General features: G+C 47.8%; 1 protein-coding gene across 1 annotated transcript; it reads right to left on the bottom strand.

Annotated features, from left to right (window-relative positions):
• Positions 1–2,377: 2,377 nt before the first annotated feature.
• Positions 2,378–14,395, bottom strand: LOC132208041 (homeobox protein Hox-C6-like). The gene is made up of 2 exons (XM_059643784.1): positions 14,144–14,395; positions 2,378–4,629 (listed from the first exon to the last, which is right to left on the bottom strand). Exons 1-2 carry the CDS (start codon positions 14,391–14,393, stop codon positions 4,172–4,174), a joined length of 708 nt encoding a protein of 235 aa, XP_059499767.1. The 5' UTR covers positions 14,394–14,395; the 3' UTR covers positions 2,378–4,171.
• Positions 14,396–14,688: the final 293 nt, after the last annotated feature.

The raw sequence follows: 14,688 nt of genomic DNA on the forward strand, positions 1-14,688 counted from the left end.
TGCATGGATAGGGTGAATAGACAAGGTCTTTACCCCCCAGGGCTTGGGGGAGTCCAAAACTAGAGGGGCATAATTTTAAGGTGAGGGGGATGGAGTTCTGGCTCTGTGGATAACGCTGTTGCCTCACAGCGCCAGGGACCCAGGTTCGATTCTACCCTCGGGCGACTGTCTGTGTGGAGTTTGCACGTTCTCCCCCCACCCTGTCTGCGTGGGTTTCCTCCCAAAGTGCAAAGATGTGCTCATTAGACATACTGGCCATATTAAATTGACCATGGTGTCCAGGGATGCGCAGGCTAGGTGGATGAGCCATGGCAAATACAGGGATTGGCTGAGGTGCCCTTTGGTGGTTTGGTGTGGACTCAATGATCTGTAGCAATTCTATGATGAGACTTTGCAGGGACTTAGGTGGCAGCTTTTTCACACAGAAGGTGGTGCGTTTATGGAACGAAGAAACAGTGGGGGCTGGTACAGTTACAACATTGATAAGGCACCTGGATGGGGATGATGATGGGAAGGGTTTTGAGGGGTTTGGGTCAAATGCAGGCAAATGGGACTGGATTAATTCAGGATATCTGGGTCAGCACGGAAAAGATGGACTGAAGGGTCTCCTTATGTGCAGTGCATCTCCATGGCTTTAAGTTTGTGGAAATAGTTTCGCTCCTCCACACAAGAGCACAGGATTGGTAATGATAGGGGTGACCAGGAATGAATCCTTCTGCCTCGATGGCTGGGGAAGGGCACAGATTGAAGGTGAGGGACAGGAGGTTCAGGGAGTTTGGTGGGGGGGGGGGAAGGTGGGGTGGATGTGCGGAATTGTTCCTCACCCCGAGGGTGGTGGAAACCTGAAACTCGCTGCCTGCGAGGCTGGGAGAGTTGGAAATTCCTCGGAGCATTCGGGAAGCGGTTGAGGTGGTCACCCTAGAGGTGTTATCGCTGGGCCGCTGACCCCACATAATGTGGATTCAATTCCCACCCGTGGCAGATGGTGGAATTTGAATCATGACTCCGTTGAAGGCTGTGAGCCAAGTTGTTGGGGGTGCAGGTTGAAAAGAAAAATCCCATCCACTTCACTGATGCCCTCTGAGGAAGGAAACTGCCATCCTTACCTGGCCTGGCCTATATGTGACTCCAGGCCCACCGCAATGCGGTTGATTCTTGTACCGGGTATGGGTGATAAATGCAGGGCCTGGTTGGAGAAGCCCTTATCCCATGAATGAATGTAGAAGAGGGGAAAAATAGTATTCAGTTGGGCACGTGTGCTGAGGCTATGGGGCCAAGTGCTGGGAAATGCGGGGTTAGGATAGTCAGGACAGACTCGATGGGCCAAAAGGCCTGTTGTTGGTGCTGTGGTCCCCAATGACTTCAGTTTCGTACATCAGCACGTCTAGATCGGTCTGCACTGCCCTCTCTCTCAAAACCTTCATCCTGCTGTTTCCTTTTAACAGAGTCACGGAGCAGTACTGGACAGAAAGAGACCCTTTGGCCCAAACCGTCTGTGCTGACCCACTTATCCTAAATTAATCCAGTCCCCATTTGCCAGCCTTTGGTCCCCTGTCCCCCTAACCCCTTCCTACCCACGTCCCCACCCAGACGCCTTTTAATTGTTGTCGCTGTCCCAGCCCCCACCCACTCCCTCTGGCAGCTCATTCCACACACGCACCACCCTCTGTGTGAAAATGTTACCCCCTCAGCTCCTTTTCCCCCCACCTCACCTTCAACCCTCTAGTTTTGGTCTCCCCCTACCCCCTGGGGGGTAAAGACCTTGTCTATTCACCCTATCCACGCCCGCCTCATGGTTTTATAAACCTCTATAAGGTCACCCCCTCCCCCGAGCCTCTGATGCTCCGGGGAAAACAGCCCCCAGTCCCTCCCTGTAGCTCGAACCCTCCAACATCCCGGTAAATCCCTCCTGACCCCGTTCACAACGTCCTTCCTGTAGCAGGGAGACCGGGATCGAACGCCGTGTTCCCAAAGCGGCCCTGACCGACTCCCGGTACAGCCCCGATGCCACCCTCCCGACTCCCTGTACCCAACGCACTGACCCATAAAGGCGAGCGTACCCACACCTCCCTCACCACCCCGTCTACCTGCCCCTCCACTTTCAAGGAACTATGAACCCGCTCCCCCTTCTCTGTTCAGCGACTTTCCCCCAGGACCCTCCCCGTTACAGTGTTTCAGTCCTTCCCATGGTTTGCCTTTCCCAAAATGCAGCCCCTCACATTGACCTAAATTAAACTCCATCTGCCACTCTTCGGCCCATCTGATCAAGGTCCTGTTGTACTCCGAGACAACCTTCTTCAGTTTTCCTAACAAAAAAAGACATTTTTTTTTGCAAGATGTGTGTTTTTAATCTTAAATAGTGACATCTCCTGTCGGATTGGAAGGCAGACACACACACACACACATTCACAAAGTAATACAACAACAGAAAAGCAGCTAGACTCCATCTCATTCTTTTCCTCAAAAACAATTGTTTCTTTCGCTCTCATTTGTGCACAATGTAAACATAAGTTAAGAGAGTCTGTAGATGTGCGTGTGTGTGTCTGTGAGTGTGAGTGTGAGTGTGTGAGAGTCTGTGTGTGTGTGAGTGTGTGTGTGAGTCTGTGTGTGTGTGAGTCTGTGTGTGTGTGAGTCTGTGTGTGTGTGAGAGTCTGTGTGTGAGTCTGTGTGTGAGCCTGTGTGTGAGCGTCTGTGTGTGTGTGTCTGTGTGTGTGTGTCTGTGTATGTGTGTCTGTGTGTGAGAGTCTGTGTGAGAGTCTGTGTGAGAGTCTGTGTGAGAGTCTGTGTGAGAGTGTGAGTGAGAGTGTGAGTGAGAGTGTGAGTGTGTGTATGTCTGTGTGTGAGACTGTGTGTGTGTGTGAGTCTGTGTGTGTGTGTGTGTGTGTGTGTGTGAGTCTGTGTGTGTGTGTGTGTGTGTGTGTGTGTGTGTATGTGTGTGTGTGTGTGTGTGTCTCTCTCTCCTTCTTTGTCCACAGGTGTGAAGAGGTGATGAATATTGAGTGTCCAAGGTAAAAAAAAATCCAACAGATCGGAAGGAGGAGGAGATGGAGACCGGGTGGGGTGGGTGTGTGTGTAGGGGTGATCAATCATTTTCAGTTCAATGGAGGGTGTGTCAGGGAACAGGTAATTTGGGGTAGGGTTGGAGGCCCGTGCCATGGGATGTTGGTATCTTAGTTCAATGAATGATGGTAAGGGGTAGGGGGTTCCTTGCTAAGGGGAGGGGGATAAGGCTCTTCTGGGATTTGACAGCAGAGATGTGGGAGAGATCGATTCCCCTGGTGGGAGAGTCCATGACCAGAGGGTGTCATCTCAGAATAAGGGTGGGGCGAGGGGGGGGGGGCGTCACCCATTGAAGACAGAGATGGGGAGGAATTTCTTCTCACCAAGGTGGGGGTGTGGGGGGAGTGAATCTGTGGAATTCTTTACCACAGAGGGCTGGGGGAACTGGGTCACTCAGTGTATTTAAGGCTGAGGTTTTGAATCAGTAAGTGGGGGGGGGAAGGCAGGAAGGTGCATTTGGGGACGATGACATTAGCTGCAGTCTCATTGAATGGCGGGGAATGGGCTGAATGGCCTGCATTTGCTTCCATGTCTGATGGCCTTATGGCAAGGGGAGAGGGATCTATTCTGTTAAGGAGTGTGGGGGGGGACGGCGAAGGGGGTCTTTTGCGTAAGCAACATGCAATGGGGAGTGGGATATGTCATGTAGGTAAATGTCTGGGTGAAGGAGAAAGAAATCTATTGAGTAAATTGGGTGGGAGGGGCAAGGGGAGAGAGATCTATTATGCAAATAGGTGGGTGGGGAAAGGGGGGAGATCTATTATGCAAAAAGGTGGGTGGGGAAAGGGGGTGAGATCTATTATGTAAATAGATGAGTGGGGAAAGGGGGAGATCTATTATGTAAATAGATGGGTGGGGAAAGGGGGGAGATCTAATATGTAATTAGGTGGGTGGGGAAAGGGGAGAGAGATCTATTATGCAAACAGATGGATGGGGAAAGAGGGAGAGATCTATTATGTAAATACATGGGCTGGGAAGGGGAGATGGGCCTAATTTATAATTAGACGAGTGTCTTAAGATCAGTGGGATCTATTATGTAGATACATGGGCGGGGTAGTGGAGAAGGATCTATTCCAGAAATAGATGGGTGTTTTAAAGGGAGAGGGATCTATTATGAAGAGGGGAATCCGGTATGTGAGCGGGTGGCTTGCAGCAGGAGGGAGGGATCACTTGTGCAGATGGCTGGGGGGAGGGTGGGTTGGCATTGGGGGCGCTTTCCCTCGTGTTGGGTGGGGGGGGGCGGTGCTGAGGAAGAAGCTGTGACGGTGCGGGAGATTTTAATTTCTTCTCCTCGTCCGCCTCCCGGGCCCCGGGCAGGCAGCCCAGGGGGCGAGGTGGCCGTGGTGTTCGCTGAGGTCCGCGCGCGGGCGTGCTCTCTCCTCCATTTCGTGCGCCGGTTCTGAAACCAGACCTTGACCTGGTGCTCGCTCAGGCCGAGAGCAGCTGCTACCTCCAGCCTGCGCCGGCGCATCAGGTATTGGCTGAAGTGGAACTCCTTCTCCAGTTCCAAGATCTGTCGCCGGGAGTAAATCTGCCGAGCCCTCCTGCGGTCCGTCCCGTAGCCACATCCTGGTGATGTTGAAGTCGGGACGGGGGAGGTGGGTAGGCGAGGTGTGGTGGGGAAGGGGTACGGGGAGAGACAGAGAGAGAGAGAGAGAGAGAGAGAGAGAGAGAGAGGAGGAGGGATGGACAGACAAAGGAGAGCAAGTGAAAGAAGGGGAGAGAGAAGAAGAGGTGGGGGGGGGAGACAGAAGGTGGGACAGAGGGACAAGAGAGAGAGAAGAGTAAATGAAAGAGGGAGCGAGAAAAAGGGTGTTGGGAGGGAGAGACAGTGCGAGAGTTAGAACACGAGATAAAGGAGAGCAAGTGGAAGAGGGAGAGAGAAAAATGGGGGTGGGCGGTTGAGAGAGTGTGTGAGAGAGAGAAAGGAGAGCAAATGAAAGAGGGAGAGAGAAAGGGAGGAGGGTGAAGTGCAGAGAGAGAGAGAGCAGGGAGAGCAAATGAAAGAGAGAGAGAGGAAAAGAGGAAAAGTTCAGGAGACAGAGGACAGAGAGAAAGGGGGAGGAGGGGAGAGACAGATAGAAAGATGGAGGGATTGAGAAAGAGAGAGGAGAGAAAAGGGGGTGAAAGAGAGACAGAAAGAGAGGGAAAGAGGAGACAGAGGGTCGACAGAGAGAGAAGGTGGGGGGGGGGGGAAGAGAAAGAGAAAGGGAGGGAGAAAGAAAGGGGGAGAGAGAGAGAAGGAAAGAAGGAGGCACAGAAAGTGAAAGGGGGAGAGAGAAAGGGATAGACAGAGAGAAAAAAAAACAAATAATTCACACTCGGGAAAGTTTTAATTCTTCAACGTATTGATGCAAATCAAATAAACAGCTTTTATCTACATATAAACACAATTCAGTTACAATTTCTGTCCATCACTCATTTCTCTCCTCTCTTTCTTTCTCTCCCTTATCCCTCTCTTACTAAGATGAGGAGCTGTCTGTAGCAGACAGCACAGAGTTAGTGATAATGCTGATGGTGCAGAAGTGCTAGGAGCAAAGCAACATTGCCCTGTGCTCTCTCTCTTTTTGGCTGAGTATATCAGCAGTAACTGTAAGGAGTGTTTATGCCTTTATAGAGCCTGGAATGTATTTGCAAGTATGAGGTAGCTGCGTTCTCTGCATAGTTTTGTCACTCTGTAAAACTGGTTTCTGGCTCTTGCATTTTGTTGCAATGCAGATTTGCTAGGATTTGTCTGTACATGTACGTGGTTAATTTCAGTGATAACAAAGTGTGGAGCTGGATGAACACAGCAGGCCAAGCAGCATCTTAGGAGCACGAAAGCTGACGTTTCAGGCCTGGACCCTTCATCAGAATTATTTGTATGCCTGTGCTCATGAGACAGTGCGTTTCTATGCATCTGCAAATCTCATTCCGTGTGCGTGCATGAGTGTGCATATGGGACAGACTGGGTGTGTGCGTATGTGTGACGGAGGGGGTGTGTGTGAATGAGACATGGGACGTATAAGAGAGAGTGTGTCTGAGGCGGAGACAGAGAGAATGAATGCCTGACAGAAAGTGGCTACAAAGTGTGAAATATGTGCACATGTGTTTGAGACAGAAAGAGACAGTGAAAAATTGTGACTGTGCGTCAGAGAGAGGGAAGTAAATGTATGTGTGTGAGAGAGAGAGAGAGAGAGAGAGAGATTGAGTGAAAGTATGAGTATTCATGTGTGAGAGAATGAAATGAAAGTGAATGAGAGAAATAGAACAATACAGCTCAGAACAGGCTCTTCGGCCCTCATGATAGTGAGTGTTTCTCTCTGTGTGAGATATAGAGACAAAGATAGTGTGTGTCTCTGTGTGGGAGATAGAGAGTGAGAGAGACAGTGAGTGTGTATCTCTGTGTTGGAGAGAGAGAGAGATAGTGAGAGTGTGCCCCTGTGTGGGGGATAGAGAGATAGTGTGTGTCTCTGTATGAGATAGAGAATGAGAGAGAGCTTGGAGATTTCTGAGTGAAATAGATTGAGAGATCGTGAATTTCCGTGTGAGATAGAAAGAGTGTGACAGAGGTAGACAGTGAACGTGTTTCTGTGCGAGATAAAGTGAGAGACAAATAGACAGTGTGTGGTCTTGTGTGAGACAGACAGTGAGGCAGACATAGGATAGTGAGTGTGTTTCTGTGTGAGTTACAGAGAGAGGATAGTGAGTGTGTATCTGTGTGAGTTACAGAGAGAGAGAGAGGATAGTGAGTGTTTCTGTGTGAGTTACCGAGAGGAGTGTGAGTGTGCTTCTGTGTGAGTTACAGAGAGAGAGGATAGTGAGTGTGTTTCTGTGTGAGTTGCAGAGAGAAAGGATAGTGACTGTGTTTCTGTGTGAGTTACAGAGTGAGAGGATAGTGAGTGTGCTTCTGTGTGAGTTACAGAGAGAGAGGAGAGTGAATGTGTTTCTGTGTGAGTTACAGAGAGAGAGGATAGTGAGTGTGTTTCTGTGTGAGTTACAGAGTGAGAGGATAGTGAGTGTGCTTCTGTGTGAGTTACAGAGAGAGAGGATAGTGAGTGTGTTTCTGTGTGAGTTGCAGAGAGAAAGGATAGTGACTGTGTTTCTGTGTGAGTTACAGAGAGACAGGAGAGTGAATGTGTTTCTGTGTGAGTTACAGAGAGAGAGGATAGTGAGTGTGTTTCTGTGTGAGTTGCAGAGAGAGAGGATAGTGAATGTGTTTCTGTGTGAGTTGCAGAGAGAAAGGATAGTGAGTGTGTTTCTGTGTGAGTTACCGAGAGGATAGTGAGTGTGTTTCTGTGTGAGTTACAGAGAGAAAGGATAGTGAGTGTGTTTCTGTGTGAGTTACTGAGAGGATAGTGAGTGTGTTTCTGTGTGAGTTACAGAGAAAGAGGATAGTGAGTGTGTTTCTGTGTGAGTTACTGAGAGGATAGTGAGTGTGTTTCAGTGTGAGTTACCGAGAGGATAGTGAGTGTATTTCTGTGTGAGTTACAGATAGGATAGTGAGTGTGTTTCTGTGTGAGTTACAGAGAGGATAGTGAATGTGTTTCTGTGTGAGTTACAGAGAAAGAGGATACTGAGTGTGTTTCTGTGTGAGTTACACAGAGGGAGGAGAGGATAGTGAGTGTGTTTCTGTGTGAGTTACAGAGTGAGAGGATAGTGAGTGTGCTTCTGTGTGAGTTACAGAGAGAGAGGATAGTGAGTGTGTTTCTGTGTGAGTTGCAGAGAGAAAGGATAGTGACTGTGTTTCTGTGTGAGTTACAGAGAGACAGGAGAGTGAATGTGTTTCTGTGTGAGTTACAGAGAGAGAGGATAGTGAGTGTGTTTCTGTGTGAGTTGCAGAGAGAGAGGATAGTGAATGTGTTTCTGTGTGAGTTGCAGAGAGAAAGGATAGTGAGTGTGTTTCTGTGTGAGTTACCGAGAGGATAGTGAGTGTGTTTCTGTGTGAGTTACAGAGAGAAAGGATAGTGAGTGTGTTTCTGTGTGAGTTACTGAGAGGATAGTGAGTGTGTTTCTGTGTGAGTTACAGAGAAAGAGGATAGTGAGTGTGTTTCTGTGTGAGTTACTGAGAGGATAGTGAGTGTGTTTCAGTGTGAGTTACCGAGAGGATAGTGAGTGTATTTCTGTGTGAGTTACAGATAGGATAGTGAGTGTGTTTCTGTGTGAGTTACAGAGAGGATAGTGAATGTGTTTCTGTGTGAGTTACAGAGAAAGAGGATACTGAGTGTGTTTCTGTGTGAGTTACACAGAGGGAGGAGAGGATAGTGAGTGTGTTTCTGTGTGAGTTACACAGAGAGAGAGGATAGTGAGTGTGTTTCTGTGAGTTACAGAGTGAGAGGATAGTGAGTGTGTTTCTGTGTGAGTTACAGAGAGGATAGTGAGTGTGTTTCTGTGTGAGTTACAGAGAGGGAGGATAGTGAGTGTGTTTCTGTGTGAGTTACAGAGTGAGAGGATAGTCAGTGTGTTTCTGTGTGAGTTACAGAGAGGATAGTGAGTGTGTTTCTGTGTGAGTTACAGAGAGAGAAAGGATAGTGAGTGTGTTTCTGTGTGAGTTCCTGAGAGGATTATGAGTGTGCTTCTGTGTGAGTTACAGAGAGAGAGGAGAGTGAATGTGTTTCTGTGTGAGTTACAGAGAGAGAGGATAGTCAGTGTGTTTCTGTGTGAGTTACAGAGAGAGAGGATAGTGAGTGTGTTTCTGTGTGAGTTACAGAGAGGATAGTGAGTGTGTTTCTGTGTGAGTTACAGAGAGAGAGGATAGTGAGTGTGTTTCTGTGTGAGTTCCGGAGAGGATCGTGAGTGTGTTTCTGTGTGAGTTACAGAGAGAGAGGATAGCGAGTGTGTTTCTGTGTGAGTTACTGAGAGGATAGTGAGTGTGTTTCTGTGTGAGTTACAGAGAGAGAGGATAGTGACTGTGTTTCTGTGTGAGTTACAGAGAGGATAGTGAGTGTGTTTCTGTGTGAGTTACAGAGAGAGAGGATAGTGAGTGTGTTTCTGTTTGAGTTACAGAGAGGATAGTCAGTGTGTTTCTGTGTGAGTTACAGAGAGGATAGTGAGTGTGTTTCTGTGTGAGTTACAGAGAGGATAGTGAGTGTGTTTCTGTTTGAGTTACAGAGAGGATAGTGAGTGTGTTTCTGTGTGAGTTACAGAGAGAGAGGATAGTGAGTGTGTTTCTGTGTGAGTTACAGAGAGGATAGTGAGTGTGTTTCTGTGTGAGTTACAGAGAGAAAGGATAGTGAGTGTGTTTCTGTGTGAGTTATAGAGAGAGACGATAGTGAGTGTGTTTCTGTGTGAGTTACAGAGAGGATAGTGAGTGTGTTTCTGTGTGAGTTACAGAGAGAGAGGATAGTGAGTGTGTTTCTGTGTGAGTTACACAGAGAGAGAGGATAGTGAGTGTTTTTGTGTGAGTTACAGAGAGAGAGGATAGTGAGTGTGTTTCTGTGTGAGTTACAGAGAGGATAGTGAGTGTGTTTCTGTTTGAGTTACAGAGAGGATAGTGAGTGTGTTTCTGTGTGAGTTACAGAGAGAGAGGATAGTGAGTGTGTTTCTGTGTGAGTTACAGAGAGGATAGTGAGTGTGTTTCTGTGTGAGTTACAGAGAGAAAGGATAGTGAGTGTGTTTCTGTGTGAGTTACAGAGAGAGAGGATAGTGAGTGTGTTTCTGTGTGAGTTACAGAGAGAGAGGATAGCGAGTGTGTTTCTGTGTGAGTTACAGACAGGATAGTGAGTGTGTTTCTGTGTGAGTTACAGAGAGAGAGGATAGTGAGTGTGTTTCTGTGTGAGTTCCGGAGAGGATAGTGAGTGTGTTTCTGTGTGAGTTACAGAGAGAGAGGATAGTGAGTGTGTTTCTGTGTGAGTTACAGAGAGAGAGGATAGTCAGTGTGTTTCTGTGTGAGTTACAGAGAGAGAGGATAGTCAGTGTGTTTCTGTGTAAGTTACAGAGAGGATAGCGAGTGTGTTTCTGTGTGAGTTACTGAGAGGATAGTGAGTGTGTTTCTGTGTGAGTTACACAGAGAGAGAGGATAGTGAGTGTGTTTCTGTGAGTTACAGAGAGGATCGTGAGTGTGTTTCTGTGTGAGTTACAGAGAGAGAGGATAGTGAGTGTGTTTCTGTGTGAGTTACAGAGAGGATAGTGAGTGTGTTTCTGTGTGAGTTACAGAGAGAGAGGATAGTGAGTGTGTTTCTGTGTGAGTTCCGGAGAGGATCGTGAGTGTGTTTCTGTGTGAGTTACAGAGAGAGCGGATAGCGAGTGTGTTTCTGTGTGAGTTACTGAGAGGATAGTGAGTGTGTTTCTGTGTGAGTTACAGAGAGAGAGGATAGTGACTGTGTTTCTGTGTGAGTTACAGAGAGGATAGTGAGTGTGTTTCTGTGTGAGTTACAGAGAGAGAGGATAGTGAGTGTGTTTCTGTTTGAGTTACAGAGAGGATAGTCAGTGTGTTTCTGTGTGAGTTACAGAGAGAGAGGATAGTGAGTGTGTTTCTGTGTGAGTTACAGAGAGGATAGTGAGTGTGTTTCTGTGTGAGTTACAGAGAGGATAGTGAGTGTGTTTCTGTTTGAGTTACAGAGAGGATAGTGAGTGTGTTTCTGTGTGAGTTACAGAGAGAGAGGATAGTGAGTGTGTTTCTGTGTGAGTTACAGAGAGGATAGTGAGTGTGTTTCTGTGTGAGTTACAGAGAGAAAGGATAGTGAATGTGTTTCTGTGTGAGTTATAGAGAGAGAGGATAGTGAGTGTGTTTCTGTGTGAGTTACAGAGAGGATAGTGAGTGTGTTTCTGTGTGAGTTACAGAGAGAGAGGATAGTGAGTGTGTTTCTGTGTGAGTTACACAGAGAGAGAGGATAGTGAGTGTTTTTGTGTGAGTTACAGAGAGAGAGGATAGTGAGTGTGTTTCTGTGTGAGTTACAGAGAGGATAGTGAGTGTGTTTCTGTTTGAGTTACAGAGAGGATAGTGAGTGTGTTTCTGTGTGAGTTACAGAGAGAGAGGATAGTGAGTGTGTTTCTGTGTGAGTTACAGAGAGGATAGTGAGTGTGTTTCTGTGTGAGTTACAGAGAGAAAGGATAGTGAGTGTGTTTCTGTGTGAGTTACAGAGAGAGAGGATAGCGAGTGTGTTTCTGTGTGAGTTACAGAGAGAAAGGATAGTGAGTGTGTTTCTGTGTGAGTTACAGAGAGAAAGGATAGTGAGTGTGTTTCTGTGTGAGTTACAGAGAGAGAGGATAGCGAGTGTGTTTCTGTGTGAGTTACAGAGAGGATAGTGAGTGTGTTTCTGTGTGAGTTACAGAGAGAGAGGATAGTGAGTGTGTTTCTGTGTGAGTTCCGGAGAGGATAGTGAGTGTGTTTCTGTGTGAGTTACAGAGAGAGAGGATAGTGAGTGTGTTTCTGTGTGAGTTACAGAGAGAGAGGATAGTGAGTGTGTTTCTGTGTGAGTTACAGAGAGGATAGTGAGTGTGTTTCTGTGTGAGTTACTGAGAGGATAGTGAGTGTGTTTCTGTGTGAGTTACAGAGAGAGAGGATAGTGAGTGTGTTTCTGTGTGAGTTACAGAGAGAGAGGATAGTGAGTGTGTTTCTGTGTGAGTTACAGAGAGGATAGTGAGTGTGTTTCTGTGTGAGTTACAGAGAGAGAGGATAGTGAGTGTGTTTCTGTGTGAGTTACAGAGTGAGAGGATAGTGAGTGTATTTCTGTGAGTTACACAGAGAGAGAGGATAGCGAGTGTGTTTCTGTGAGTTACAGAGAGGATCGTGAGTGTGTTTCTGTGTGAGTTACAGAGAGAGAGGATAGTGAGTGTGTTTCTGTGTGAGTTACAGAGAGGATAGTGAGTGTGCTTCTCTGGGAGTTACAGAGAGGATAGCGAGTGTGTTTCTGTGTGAGTTACAGAGAGGATAGTGAGTGTGTTTCTGTGTGAGTTACAGACAGGATAGTGAATGTGTTTCTGTGTGAGTTACAGAGTGAGAGGATAGTGAGTGTGTTTCTGTGTGAGTTACAGAGAGGATAGTGAGTGTGTTTCTGTGTGAGTTACAGAGTGAGAGGATAGTGAATGTGTTTCTGTGTGAGTTACAGAATGAGAGGATAGTGAGTGTGTTTCTGTGTGAGTTACAGAGAGGATAGTGAATGTGTTTCTGTGTGAGTTACAGAGTGAGAGGATAGTGAGTGTGTTTCTGTGTGAGTTACAGAGAGGATAGTGAGTGTGTTTCTGTGTGAGTTACAGAGAGAGAGGATAGTGAGTGTGTTTCTGTGTGAGTTACTGAGAGGATAGTGAGTGTGTTTCTGTGTGAGTTACAGAGAGGATAGTGAGTGTGTTTCTGTGTGAGTTACAGAGAGAGAGGATAGTGAGTGTGTTTCTGTGTGAGTTACAGAGAGGATAGTGAGTGTGTTTGTGTGTGAGTTACAGAGAGAGAGGATAGTGAGTGTGTTTCTGTCTGAGTTCCGGAGAGGATAGTGAGTGTGTTTCTGTGTGAGTTACAGAGAGAGAGGATAGTGAGTGTGTTTCTGTGTGAGTTACAGAGTGAGAGGATAGTGAGTGTGTTTCTGTGAGTTACACAGAGAGAGAGGATAGTGAGTGTGTTTCTGTGAGTTACAGAGAGGATCGTGAGTGTGTTTCTGTGTGAGTTACAGAGAGAGAGGATAGTGAGTGTGTTTCTGTGTGAGTTACAGAGAGGATAGTGAGTGTGTTTCTGTGTGAGTTACAGAGAGAGAGGATAGTGAGTGTGTTTCTGTGTGAGTTACAGAGTGAGAGGATAGTGAGTGTGTTTCTGTGAGTTACACAGAGAGAGAGGATAGTGAGTGTGTTTCTGTGAGTTACAGAGAGGATCGTGAGTGTGTTTCTGTGTGAGTTACAGAGAGAGAGGATAGTGAGTGTGTTTCTGTGTGAGTTACAGAGAGGATAGTGAGTGTGTTTCTGTGTGAGTTACAGAGAGAGAGGATAGTGGGTGTGTTTCTGTGTGAGTTACAGAGAGGATAGTGAGTGTGTTTCTGTGTGAGTTACTGAGAGGATAGTGAGTGTGTTTCTGTGTGAGTTACAGAGAGGATAGTGAGTGTGTTTCTGTGTGAGTTACAGAGAGAGAGGATAGTGAGTGTGTTTCTGTGTGAGTTACAGAGAGGATAGTGAGTGTGTTTGTGTGTGAGTTACAGAGAGAGAGGATAGTGAGTGTGTTTCTGTCTGAGTTCCGGAGAGGATAGTGAGTGTGTTTCTGTGTGAGTTACAGAGAGAGAGGATAGTGAGTGTGTTTCTGTGTGAGTTACAGAGTGAGAGGATAGTGAGTGTGTTTCTGTGAGTTACACAGAGAGAGAGGATAGTGAGTGTGTTTCTGTGAGTTACAGAGAGGATCGTGAGTGTGTTTCTGTGTGAGTTACAGAGAGAGAGGATAGTGAGTGTGTTTCTGTGTGAGTTACAGAGAGGATAGTGAGTGTGTTTCTGTGTGAGTTACAGAGAGAGAGGATAGTGAGTGTGTTTCTGTGTGAGTTACAGAGTGAGAGGATAGTGAGTATGTTTCTGTGAGTTACACAGAGAGAGAGGATAGTGACTGTGTTTCTGTGAGTTACAGAGAGGATCGTGAGTGTGTTTCTGTGTGAGTTACAGAGAGAGAGGATAGTGAGTGTGTTTCTGTGTGAGTTACAGAGAGGATAGTGAGTGTGTTTCTGTGTGAGTTACAGAGAGAGAGGATAGTGGGTGTGTTTCTGTGTGAGTTACAGAGAGGATAGTGAGTGTGTTTCTGTGTGAGTTACAGAGAGAGAGGATAGTGAGTGTGTTTCTGTGTGAGTTACACAGAGAGAGAGGATAGTGAGTGTGTTTCTGTGTGAGTTACAGAGAGAGAGGATAGTGAGTGTGTTTCTGTGTGAGTTCCGGAGAGGATAGTGAGTGTGTTTCTGTGTGAGTTACAGAGTGAGAGGATAGTGAGTGTGTTTCTGTGTGAGTTATAGAGAGAGAGGATAGTCAGTGTGTTTCTGTGTGAGACCGAGGGACAGTATAAGAGAGGCATGTGTGTGCCGGTGTCTGCCTCTTCTTCGCACCCCCCCCCCCCCCCCCCCGCGCCGTCTGCCTTCCTGTGTCCGGGTCCGCCCGCTCCTTCTCCGACCTATAAACCCCAGCGCTGAGGGGAACACGCCGCACTCACCGTTCCGGGAGTTGACTTTTTGCATCCAGGGGAACACGGGGAGTCCGACTGCCTGTCCCCGCCGGCCGTTCGGCCCGAGCTCCCGACCCGGGAGGTAGGCGCTGGGCCCGGCGAAGAGAGTCGCCCCCTCCGGCGCCCGAGGGAAGCAGGGCCCGGCGCAGCCGGAGGCTCGGTCAGCGGGGTCCGACACGCTCCGTCGTCCGGCTGTTGGGTGGGCAAAGGACGGAGAGTTGGCGAACGGGACGTTCATTACTACTTTTGGTCCCATCCCAACTCCACCCACCCAACCAAACCCAACTCCCTCCCCTTTCCCTCTCTGCCTCGTCTCCAGGGTTGTAGGAGGGCGGGGGTCACTCTAGAGGTGGGCGGGGGGGGGGGGGGAGGGAGCGATTGGAAGCGATGAGCCCCATTAATGACGGAACACCACTCCTCTCCCGACCGACCAGACCGTCCACATGCCCCATCCCCACCCCCGACCCACTCCACCCAGCCAACTCCCGACTCCTTCATCTCCCTTCCCACCCACCCATCTCCAACACCACGCG

This window comes from Stegostoma tigrinum, unplaced genomic scaffold (genome assembly GCF_030684315.1).
Source record: "Stegostoma tigrinum isolate sSteTig4 unplaced genomic scaffold, sSteTig4.hap1 scaffold_259, whole genome shotgun sequence".
In the NCBI taxonomy this organism is placed as follows: domain Eukaryota; kingdom Metazoa; phylum Chordata; class Chondrichthyes; order Orectolobiformes; family Stegostomatidae; genus Stegostoma; species Stegostoma tigrinum.

Excerpts from the sequence above, each read along its gene's own strand:
- LOC132208041 (XM_059643784.1), bottom strand. The coding sequence starts at position 14,393 with ATGAACGTCCCGTTCGCCAACTCTCCGTCCTTTGCCCACCCAACAGCC. Across the intron at positions 4,630-14,143 it reads AAAAGTCAACTCCCGGAACG|GATGTGGCTACGGGACGGAC; the intron begins GTGAGTGCGGCG and ends CAACATCACCAG.